Raw genomic sequence first — 12741 nt, 5'->3', positions numbered from 1 at the left:
TCCTACTAGACAGCCTTGTTGAACCATTTGTTCTATAGCCACTTGTAAAAGCCCTGCACCTGAGGTCCACGTCATCCAGCTAAAACCACTGCTTCTCAAACTTTCATGTGCAAACAAGTCACCTGGGATCTAGTTAAAGTGGCGATTCCTATTTAGTAGGTCAGGGGTGGGGCTCGAGATTAGGCATTTCTAACCAACTCCCAGATGATGCCAATTTTGCTGGTACACTGATTATGCTACTTTCCTCCCCTCCTTGTTGCTAACAGTTACCAGCTCCCAATCATTCCACCCCATGCATCAGATTCTCCTTAGCACATAGCTTACTGCTCTTTCCTCTTTCCAGCCCCTGCTGCATCCTGGGTGATTTCAAAGGCCCATGGGACAATCCAAGCAAGTTCCCTGACCTTCAGTGATGTCCTCCATCAACTACCCAATCCCTATAATCACACCCGGACACCTTTATAATCACCTAAGAAGGGTTCTAACCTCTGAACTCACTATAAATCACACATACTTTGGGACCACAAAATGACCGCTTTCCCAAGCACTTTCCTTCTCACTTATCTTCAATCACGCCCCTCCCATCTATTACTTCCTTCCTGTTTCTTATTTTCCTGCCTTCACTTCCCTATCTAACTTAGATTTCTAACTAGCCACTTTCTCTGTGCTACACACAGGATCCTGAATTGCCGGAAGTCACACAAACTGAGGGTATCATTACATAAATGGTTAGCAACCTTAACTGAACCCTCTACCTGGTCTGGAGCCCTTACATTTCTCCAAACTTCCTTTCCCATCTTCACAACTATTCCTGCAAGCTTTCTCCTCTCTCCTTCAACGTCCAGCCCTCCTGCCTCCCCTACATTGTCCCTCACAGAGCAAACAGACGAGAGAGGAACTACCTATCTTCTTCCTTCTCTATTACAATGGAAGTGTCCTCCCATCACAGGGCAATTCTGGTTGTGCACGGAGTCTCCCTCCTTCCTGGAGCTTCAATCTCCTTTTGCCTAACAGATCGTTCTCATAAGCATGTATTTATCAACTAATCCACTCCCCCACCCCACTCCACCCCCCCACACCGCCTCCAAAAAAAAAAAAAAAAAGGCCACTAAGTGAAAGAAGCCAAAGTGAAAAGGCTACATACTATGTGATTCCAACTATATGACATTCTGGAAAAGGCAAAACTATGGAGACGGTAAAGAGATTTTGAATTTAATATTTCAAAACAGTTCATATTAGATCAAACTAACATGAACAGACTGAATTATGGCGTATTTATTATTTTAAGTATTAGCAAACTAGGTTATTGAGCCATGATGGCAAATAATCAAGACACTGCCACAGGTAATCAATTCCTCTTTGCTATACAAACTACTGCGGTATAATTCTCAAAGATAGTCCCTGAAATACAATCCTATAAACCCCAATCATAAATTACAATCATAAAGTAGAACATATGTTTCCCATTAGAACAATGAAGTAATTGGAAGTTCTGCTTCTGACAAAGCACTCAATGTCAAATACAAGCTAGATAAAAGTGATAAATTGTAAAATTATATTTCAAGTTCTACAATATGAGTATATACACACTACGTATATATCAATAATACAAGGGGCCCCAAAGTGCTACAAAAATATACAACGAACCCCAAATTCAAGACAATTGTATTACAAATTTGAGTAATTTAGGAATTTAGGAATCCTTCCAGTTACATGAAAAAAGTCATCTTGAAAAGCAGTAATTTAGATCTTTCTCAATAAATTTCTCAAAGCAAAAAGGTGGCCAAAATTTACTTTACAGTCTGCAGTGACTTTTCTCTACCACTAGATGGTACTATCAGCTTCAGAAATCTACCGAATAAAAGGGGAGCTGCCTACATTAATCACTGTTGCCACCCTCAAGTATTCTGCCCCAGGGTGTTCATATACTCATCTTCATCAGATCCCAGCTCTTAATCCTTGGTTTACCATACATATATGGTCACTACAATTTTAAAGAGAATCCAGGGCACCTGGGTGGCTCAGTCGGTTAAGCATCCAACTGTGGCGCACGCAGGTCGTGATCTTGCAGCCTGTGAGTTTGAGTCCCCCGTCAGGCTCTGTGCTGGCAGCTCCGAGCCTGGAGCCTGCGTCAGATTCCGTGTCTCCCTCTCTTTCTGCCCCTCCCCCACTCTCTCCTGTCTCTCTCTCTCTCTCAAAAATAAACATTAAAAATTTTAAAAAACACACCGTTAAAATCTGAACCAATGAAAGGTGGGAAAGCTTCCTCCTAACCTTTGAACAAAAGGTTTTTGAACTGAATTCTAGAACTAAATGAGGAAAAAACCAAGGAAAACATAAAGGTTTTTTTCAGTTGTACTTCATCACCTCCGAAATGTTCTCTTGTTAACAGCTATGGAATCTGTTTACCTTAAAGACAAGTTTTTGCTGAAGATTATATAACCAGCACTATCCTAAAGTAATGGAACCAATCTGGAGTCCCAAAGGGTAGGATACAGCCAAGATCTAAGATATCAAAAAGGGCCACAAACTTTAATATGCTAACACTGATAACTAGGTAAGTCTTTATAAAAGAAACCACTTCCTAAATCAACAGGCTGAAACCATTCTACTGCTAAGCAACGCATTCTCAGAGGCTAACAAAAACTAAAGATCTCTAATCTAAATAGAAGGACAAAACAATCTCAGGTTAAATCCAAGCCTTTTTATATTGCTAGTGACAGTATCAAAACCATCTGTTTGTAAAGGTACGAAATAAGAATTCAATTTAAGAACTTTTCCATACCGTTTAAAGACCAGGTACAACTGGGCTAACTATATATAAACATCCCTGACCTTGTTTTATCTAAATTTAAGGAGAGATAAACTATAATTTCAAAAGTTAATATATTTTAAAGTTAATTACTTCTTATGAACATGTCTGTATTTTTAAAACAGTACTACCACATGAAAATCTAACAGAAAGCCTGGTGATCACAAAATGTAGTACCAGTGTCCTTCGTTCACACTTTGCGTATCTGACAGCAGCACAGATCCCAATTATGACCTTTGCAATCTACTACCACTTTCATGATCACAGAAATCCCAAACCCCCAGCGTCATGTGTTTCCTCAAGATAAATACATTCTCAACGTACTCCTTACAAGAACTAAATTTAGGGGTAAAATTTTCCTTAAAACTTCAGATCATTTCCACTATGTATATTAGTTTGTCCTAACACTTTTCTTCATTCTTTGAAATGTATTCAATACCGAGATACATCTTATGGCAAAAATCGGTACAGAATTCACTCACATTTCTTCCTGATACTGAGAAGCGGCTGAATGACTCACCTTCAGAGTTATGTGCGGTTTTCTTGTGTTTTCGGCAATACACCCTACAAAAAAATGAAGAAATCAAAAATTATGAAGTAAACAAACGACATTCGTTTTTCAAATTAAGAAAATGAGCAGTACCCTTCACCCCATTCATAAGCTGGATTCCACAAATCTTATTAAAAGTCCTATGCCATCTCTCTAACCATTAGATTCCTTACCAAAAACACCCTTTACAATGATGATGAAATGCTTCGAAACGGGAAAAACTTTTACAAAAGCCTAAAGTAGGACTGTGAAAAAAAAAAACTTAAAGAAGTTAAATAATTACATGTAAATTCCTTGTGAAGGTTTCTCTCGTATTTGAGCTTTATCATGCAACGCACAGTGGTAGTGGTACGTCCTGTGACAGGTTTTCACATCACAACCAATTGTGGCTCCAGGACAATGGCACAAAGAACACATCTACAGCAAAACAATAAGACGATTATTACTAGCATGCGATTTTCCTAAGGCCGTGATGTCAGGTTAGAGGCATAGCCATCTCTGTCAAGGAAAACAAACTGGTTACTGAAGTTCTGTAACTAATAATGCCATTTTTCTTGTGTTCTCGCCTAGAAATAATTGGAATAAAATTCTACCAGGGGTATTTTCCCCCATGTTAAACATTGCCAAAATTAATGGAACATTATTAACGTCTATTGTTTCACTGTGGCCAAGAGAAAACTTGAAATGTTGCATAGCAGGAATGTAAGCTGTATATAACTTAGCCCTTTCCACAATCCAGATGTTCCTGGAAATGAGTAACTGCAGAAAATGTCTCATACCAGAAACAACTTGTCCTTCACATCTCCACTTAATGAGACTCTCTGGGGAGAAAAACCTCACATACTATTGGGGAACTTGGTAAAATCAATTTCAAGTGAGGGAAGAAGGATAAAAGAATTAAAGTAGATTTTGAAATATCTCAAGCTCTAAAAATAATTTGTGATGTTGATTCTGAAAACATGCTCATCTATTTTAATCTAATCTGTTACTTACCTCCTGCATTATGAATTCAGGCAAATAGATAAAAGAACATATTCTTAAACAGATTTTAATGCATTTACCTTCTAACTTTATTGGATAATTCCTACTGTTGAACTAGCTCGTGCTCTCAATTTAGGAAAAAGCTCTTTTTTAAAAAAGTACATAAGAATTGGGGCACCGAGGTGGCTCAGTCGGTTGAGCGACCGACTTCAGCTCAGGTCATGATCTCACGGTTTGTGAGTTCAAGCCCCGAGTCGGGCTCTGTGCTGCCAGCGGAGAGCCTGGAGCCTGCTTCGGATTCTGCGGTTCCCTCTCTCTCTCTCTCTCTCTGCCCCTCCCCCACTCATGCTCGGTTTCTCTCTGTCTCAGAAATAAACATTAAAAAAGAATTTTTTTTTAAAGTACATAACAATGATTGCTAGTGGTTTTGATTAACATATCATAGTATACTGGACTGAGCGGACTTTCAATGAGGCTATCTCCGAAGCTACAAATGCCATGCCAAAACAAATTCACTAGAAGGTAAATCTTAAAAACTGCTGGTTTCTACATACCTCATTTGGAACCGTTCTCACTCCTCTATTGATTTTAACATAAAGAACACTTACACTTACCATCCTAACTTTGGGATCACTTGGCCCCTAAGCATTTTTGGTATACGGAGAGTCTAATATAAATTCCAATAAAATTCCTTATACTTCTTTAAGCAAGTCAGAGCCTCAACCTCTCAATCAAGCTATCATTTAAGAAATACTCCTATTAAGTCAGAAGTAGAAACGTTCTCAAGGCAGGTACACCCCAGAAAGCAGGAAGGCCAGTGCCCATTACTAATACTAGAGAAATACTCCATTTCCTTAAATACAGAAACTTCAGAGTATTACTGTTAAAAAGAAATACTGTGCCAAGTTATCAGGCAGGAAAAGCTGTTAAATACTTTGGGGTGGCTTATAAATTCTTGAGGAAGTGCAGCATTTGTAGTGCAGCTTAATTATGAAGTTTTATTATTTTAGCAAATTGTATCTTTCATCAAAAAACACAATTAGAGAAATTTTGGAAAAGACAAGGGCACAAAGGAAATTTAAAAATCACTCATGCTTACCAAGTAGAGATGCCCTGATGGTGCGTTACAGTGTTTGCATGGCAGTATTTCTCTACATAATTCCACACGTACTACTTTACAACCAGTTTTTCTTAACAAGTCAAACATACGCCATCTCATTAGAACTCTACTGCAAGTAGTTCATCTTGAAATTTCATCAAAAATGGGCTTACAGGCACATTTTGAAAAACATTATTGAATTCAATTAGCAAGTAAAAGTGAAAGGAGGGAAGGTGTTGTTAAAAATACTGTACTTGGCTCAACACTGGCAAAAATAGTGAGATGGGCGTGCTCATATCCTGCTAGAAATCACTATACTCTGGACAGCAGCTTGCCTTATTTATCAAAGAGCTTTTAAAAAGTTCTTATTTCCTGATCCACTAATTTTACTTCTATTACTCTAGTCTTAAAAAAAATGAGATTCAGGGGCACCTGGGTGGCTCAGTCAGTTGAGCGTCTGACTTCAGCTCAGGTCATGATCTCGCAGTCTGTGAGTTCGAGCCCCACATCAGGCCCTGTGCTGACCGCTCGGAGCCTAGAGCCTGCTTCAGATTCTGTGTCACTGGGGGATGGTTTTGTTTGTACTTTCCCGTATCTTCTGATTTTTCTACAATGGACAAAAATACTTTCATATACAAAAAATTATTTTAGGGGCACCTGGGTGGCTCAGTTGGTTGGACACCTGACTCTTGATTTTGGCTCAGGTCATGATCCCAGGGTCATGGGATTGAGGCCCGCCTCAGATTCCACACTGAGCATGGAGCCTGCTTAAGATCTTGTCCCTCTCTCTCACTCTCTCAAAATAAAGAAATAAAATGGGGCGCATGGGTGGCTCAGTCGGTTAAGCATCTGACTCTTGGTTTTGGCTCAGGTCATGATTTCATGGTTCGTGGGTTCGAGCACAACGTTGGGCTCCGCAGCTGGCAGTGCACAGCCTGCTTGGGATTCTCTCTCTCCCTGTCTCTGCCCCTCCCCTACTCACGCTGCCTCTCTCTCAAAATAAACAAACAAACTTAAAAATAAATACAGGCGCCTGGGTGACTCAGTCAGTTAAGCATCCAACTTCGGCTCAGGTCATGATCTCACGATTCGTGAGTTCAAGCCCCAGATCAGGTTCTGTGCTGATAGCTCGAAGCCTGGGGCCTGCTTCAGACTCTGTGTCTCCCTCTCTTTCTGCCTCTTCCCCATTTGCGCTCTCTCTCTCTAAAATAAACAAACATTAAAAAAAAAATTAAAATAAACTAAAAAATCAACAGTATTGGGAATACTCCAGCAAATGCTTTTAATACCCATCTCTCAGTTTATTGAGAATAAGAAGGAAACCAAATGTCCAAAGTATATCAAAATTTGTTTTAGCTGGTTCTCAATTTAAATCCACCCAAAGTATAACCAGTTAACTACAGCAATTTAGGACAGATAAAATTTTTAAGTGAGGAAATGCTTATTCTCACTTTTGTTATTTCCTCTCAAGGAAGAAAAAAGATATACCAATAAAAATGGTTTCAAAGAGTGGAAAATTCTTTTCAAGGTTAGGAGTAGGAATTTTTCTCAATTAGAATTTACTGGATCTATTTTAAGCAGCATTCATATAAAAGCAGAAATACCCGCTTGTATATGAAGCTTTGGCAAGGTGCTAACAAAATAGCAAAAATTATCCATAAGGCTAAATATAAAATTTAAATGTGTTTGTGTACCTATGAGCACAAAACAGAAACGTAACTGTCACCTTGAAGTGCAGCAGACTACAACACCCCAGCCCCTAAATAATCCTTTCTGCCCTGAACTCCTATGGGACTTAAGATATAGCATTCATTTTGGCTCTTACCATTTGACTTCTTTGTCTGGCTAATTATATTTATAAATGTATAGATTTTATCCATCAATTGTTTCTAGACTGAGTTTTTGGGAAGATAAACACTGCTTTACAAAGCAGTGTTCAATAAATGTATTGACTTTAAGCTTACTCTGTTACTGAAGATTTTAATATCTTCTGGTGTATTTTTTTTCTCACTCATGGTTCTAATACCTGCAGATTTAACATAATAATCTTCAAGTATGCCTAAAAATTTAAACAGTCTGATCTAGAATTTGGAGAGGTAAAATTGAGGAGAACATTGTAGTTGAAGGGGCACAGAATGAACAGGCAAGAATATTTGGGAGGAAAAGATTCGCCCTGTTAGATACAAGGTCGAGAATCAAAAAGAGATAAAAAGAAAAAAATGAAAGAAGATGGGAAACTAGATAGATGGCTGGTACACTTTCCTTAAGAAAAGCTATGGAAAAGAAGACAAAAGATGCCCTCTCTTGAAAAAGTGGAGTAATAGGAAAATGGGACCCCAACACAGCTGGCACCAGTTGGCCAGACCCGGGTAACGTTATCCTGTATTCGTCTTGACATAAAACATTTGCCCTCAAACTTGTCAGTCCCTCCTGGGCTCTTAGCAGAATGCCTGTCAGCTGCCATTGAACATCAAGTTTGTACTACCTGTAACTCTTTCCAACGTGGGAAAATGAAAGAGAATCTGACAGGAACATGGTCAACTGTGGACCCCTTCCCCCTGCAAAAATGTCGGTCTGTCCCACGTATCAAATATTCAGTTGAGGGCTCATTTTCGGCCCCCAAAGAAGTATAAATGTTAACTGTCACCTTATCCTGTTCATACCCTGATGTCAAGTTCTTTATGTAGAGGTGAAAATTTGGTAAGAATCATTTTTCTTTTACTTCTACTCCTCTCTTCAGTTTGCTCCCTAGTACACCTAGTACGCCTCAAAACTCAAACACCTCTTCTGACATGGGGAGACTGGAAAAAAAGGCCCTATCCTATTACAGACATTTGCACATCATCTTTACAGTGTGGTTAGAAGCTACACTAGCTCCTAAATTTTTAAAATACAAGTTATGCATATTTAGAATGCATGGCATATTTTAATATTAGTGAAGTGGTTACTACAGTTGAGCTGATTAGCATAGCCACGTATTCATATGCTTACCATTTTCATGTCTTCATACGCTTACCATTTTGTGTGTGTGTGTGTGTGTGCATATGTGTGTGGTGAAAGCACCAGAAATCTACTCTGAAACAAATTTCCAGTATACAACGTAGCATTAACTCTAGTCATTGTGCCGTACACCAGGCTTCTAGACTTCTTCACCCTCCCAATTGCAACTTCTTACTCGTTAACCAACACCTCCCCACCGTCCTGCCTGTGGTAACCACTCTTCTACTATCAGTGAAACTCTACTATGTTAAGGTTAAGCTGTACCCCACAAGCTTAGTCTCAACGAGCTGACCTAGACTAAAGAGGAACTAAATCACACATGAGTGCCGATAAAGGGAACCGAAAGGGCTATGACTTAGCTAAAGTCCTGCGGGAGCCAGAAGCTGGGATGTACCTGCTCCTCAGTCAATTAAACCAGGCAAGGGCTGAGTTCAGTTTGTGAAAGGAAGAAATCCTAAGGAATAAAAGGCGAAATACTGCTTTCTCGGGAGCTATGGGCGAAGCTCAGGGAAAACTCAACGAAGACCACAGAGAGACACAAAGTAAAACTAAAATAAGACTGCCAACTTCTAGGACAGGCAGAAAGGAAAGCTGGAATCTGATGGCTAGACAGAGCCATATGGAACCAAGTGACAAAGGGCTCACTTGCTAAGACTTCGCTTTGCCCAGTTTAACTGCTGTGTATGTACCAGTATCTATCACCAACCACCACCGTATAGATATAAATCCTCACAGCCAAGTGGTTAACTACTCTCAAGACACCTGCTCTAAGAAAAGGGCTACAAATGTATGAGAATGCAAAAGAGGTTCCAAAACGAGGCCATATTCTTGAGTCTGCAGGCCAGGGAAACATAAAAAGCACTGGAGTTGGGGACAGGGTACCAGGGATATCTGCACAGGAGACAGGAGACAAAACTAAAGTGAGGGCAGTTCACCTTACACTGGTGTCTGGTTTTTTGTGTTGTTTTTAATAACGGATAACACTGCCTTCGATAAAAATGAATGCGGGACAAGGCAGTTAGGGTAAGTTTTCAGAGCTGCCTAAAACATGCTCCTAAACTCCAGGTTCACAGCTTTATTTACGGTAATACCTTACATATCCAACACTGTTAGAAAACAAGAGTGACCTCTGACTTATCTGTTTAAATGACAGCTATCCAATTTACCTGTTAAAAATTCCTAAGAAGAATACCACTGTGTGGTAGGGTGAAACATGAACACATAACTGTATCTGGTTTATACTACAGCTACAGTTAAAAAAAAACAAAACAAAACAGTTCAGCGTTTTGAAGAGGGTCTCACAAAAACACCAAGTTAACAACAGAATATTATTAATAATAAACTTTATGTAATAATTAGGTCTAAATGGAAAGCTGGAAAGCAAAAAAGAAATCCGAAAACCATCAAAGTTATTAAAAAAGGACAAAACTGATAGGTTAGGACCTTAAAATTCCAAGTGCTTCTAAAAAACAGAGCCATTGAAAAGTACTTGTTTTCATTAGAGTAACAGACTAAATCTAAGCAGTTACTGAATAAATGAGTTCAGAAAGCTTTTTGAAATTGGAGGGCCATGAACTAATTAAGCCTATCAAGTTCTTACTTAACCTGGTCTCCTGACCTTGGTCTGAATATCACAAACTCCAACTCTATCAGACTTTGTGAGTCATCACTGATGAGGAATATAAATTCTCACTGTAGCGTTTGAAGGTTTGTTTTTTTTTTTCATCTGAAACATTCAGATAGTTTTTCTGAGCGCAGCTCTATAGTTCAGGCTGAGGGTCCTTTAAACTGCCGTGTTGCCCACTATATATACTCACTCAGTGGGAAATGTCAAACACATATCCGTACTCAAGTGAGTACCAACACATCCCCCAAAACCAAACATAGATTATTTTACATTACTGGTTTGGGTGCTCCTCCATTAGCACAAATAGATAAGAGGTAGTTACGTAATGACATAAATTTACATTATTCTCAATTACAAAGAAGTAGTATGTGAAGGCAAATGAAAAAAATAATTTATTCAGTAAGAGTCAAAGAGCTGATTTTCTCCAGCAGTGGACTTGAAGTTTCTCTTTTACCTTATTCTTTCTCCTTAATCATCTCCAAAGTAAAGCAAAATTCATTTCAATACAAATGACACGTAAAATACCTACACACATTAATCTGCATGCCGTCACCTGAGCTTTTTAAAAAAGTACATATTAAGATGAATATACTCGTGATGCACGTACACTCAGTTACACAGATGACCACGAGGCCAGTGACTCAGGAAGAATTTACCTGTTTTTCCACAAAAATACCCTAAGGCAGGGGTCCTGCAAGCCGGACCCAGCCCACCAGCCATTTTAGTGAATAAAGTTTTATTGGAACATAGACATGCTCATTTCTTTGTGTGTTATCTGTGACTACAATGGAGACAATAAGGCTGGCAAATCCTTAAATATTTATTACCTGGTCCTATAATCAAAGTTGGTCAACCCATCTTCTAAGGCACTGGTCCACAGCCAGGAGTGTTCATCCAAAATCATCTAGGAATCTTTTTCAAAAGATACATGCCTGTAATGCCCTGCCCACTCCTCTTCTGATGTAAAAGTTGGCTAAGGACCACTGCTCTAAGGATTTCGTAGCACCACTAATCACCTGGCATCTTCTGCTTCTTTGTATGCAGCAAGCAAACAAGCAGCAGTAGCATTCTGTGCACTGTGGGCACCCCATTTCGCCCTTACCGAATGCTAAACGAGCCACTGACTCTGCTTTAAATAGCACTGCCATTTAATACTTACCTAATACTTTTGACCACTTCCTCCTCCTTGAAACTCTTCCCCCTTTGACTTCTACAGCATCACTTTCCCAGTGGAACACATTTCAAATGTCACTCTCTGTGAAGCCTTCTGACTTCCCAAATAGAATTCATGATGGTCCTATATCCCACCTCTCTTGTGGCATTCTTTACATACTCCTAAGGCTAAACTAGACGCATTCGTGGTTGTACCCAAAGTGTCTAAGCATCCTGCTTTGGTACAAAGTAGGCACTAAATTAAGTAACTGATAAATGGACAGACAGATGAATTCTAGACTCCAGACGGAGGACTTGACAAATACAACGCCTAAGGAAACAACAAAAATAACACCACACCAGGCCAGGGAATGTTGAAGAAACACGACAACCCTCCGGTGTGATGCATACATAGCGCTCTACCATCCTGAACAAGTAACCAACCTGAGTTTTCCCTTTCGATTTCTCTCCTTCCTTTTCAAACTGCTAGAGTTGCAAACAGCACTAAAATTTTGATTAACCAAAAAAGAGGAGTTTTATGCTACACCATCACCTCCCTAGCCAATTTATACTTAGCCGTTAAGGTTTCACACTATTATCCGATTGAAGCTCTTCTCTCCTTCCAATTCAACAATGAATGAGTGCCCATTTATTAAAATGCTATTGAGCACAAATGAGACATCAAGTACCCTGCTAAGTGCCTTCCATGCACTGTCCCCACTGAATCCTGCGCTAGGCAAAGAGAATCGTCTCTACCCTCCCAGAGTTCACGATATAGTAGGGAAGAAACTTGCACAGGTGTAACAATTACAGTGCACAGCATGTTAAACTCAGTGGCAGAGGTAAGGTTGAGCTGAACTCAAAAACAGAACTGACAGACAGCTAGGATAATGTCAGTGCCTGCACAACATTGGGGACAAACAGGATGTATGGGAAACCAAGAGGAGAGAGAAGGAGATCAAGAATGGGAAAGGTGGATTATGACTTCTGAGGGGCAGGCTGAGGCCTATGGGTATTATTTCATACACAGTAAGGCACCAGTAAAGGTTTGGAGGCAGGGAAGCAGAGATCAAGTGATTACCAGCAGTTATGTTGGAAGGATGGGAAGAGGAAGACTGGATGCAGAGGAGCATTAAGAAAGAAAAGGAAGCAGAGACATCCCAGAAGGAGAGTCAATGTGACAGATGTGGAAGAAGGAAGACTTGAAGGTAAAGGATTTAGAAAGAGAATCAAGGTTCAGTGGAGGGAGATGATGAATAATGCTTTAGACAGGATGCATTTTAAGATGCCCTTGCAGAACATCTATGTATAGCAGACAAAAATGCTGCTGTTATTAGGTTTCATTCTCCATAGTGACCACTGTATATCCCTTTTCTCCTGAAAAATCCTGCTTTCCCCATCCCCATCCCCTTACTATCCAAGTTGAAATTCCTGTCTAAGGTTTAAAGACCCGGCAACTATCCCACCTTACTCAACTGAACCATTACTGCTGGTCTCAATGACCTGTTCTGGTAGTTAAC

General features: G+C 39.7%; 1 protein-coding gene across 4 annotated transcripts in view; it reads right to left on the bottom strand.

Moving 5' to 3' along the window:
- The window catches only part of PHF6 (PHD finger protein 6), a 49465-nt gene that overhangs the window by 24455 nt on the left and 12269 nt on the right, over nt 1-12741 (bottom strand). For all 4 annotated transcript variants that reach the window (XM_053201705.1, XM_027054398.2, XM_027054397.2 and 1 more), the window contains 2 exons: nt 3646-3779; nt 3333-3376 (listed from right to left, as the gene is read on the bottom strand). In XM_053201705.1, coding sequence (XP_053057680.1) covers nt 3333-3376; nt 3646-3779 — 178 coding nt within the window. The remainder of the gene's footprint in view (nt 1-3332; nt 3377-3645; nt 3780-12741) is intronic.

The sequence above is a fragment of the Acinonyx jubatus genome, chromosome X, assembly GCF_027475565.1.
Source record: "Acinonyx jubatus isolate Ajub_Pintada_27869175 chromosome X, VMU_Ajub_asm_v1.0, whole genome shotgun sequence".
NCBI classification, from domain to species: Eukaryota; Metazoa; Chordata; class Mammalia; order Carnivora; family Felidae; genus Acinonyx; species Acinonyx jubatus.
Note: the sequence above shows the minus strand (reverse complement) of the source record. Positions and strands in the feature narration are given on the sequence as shown.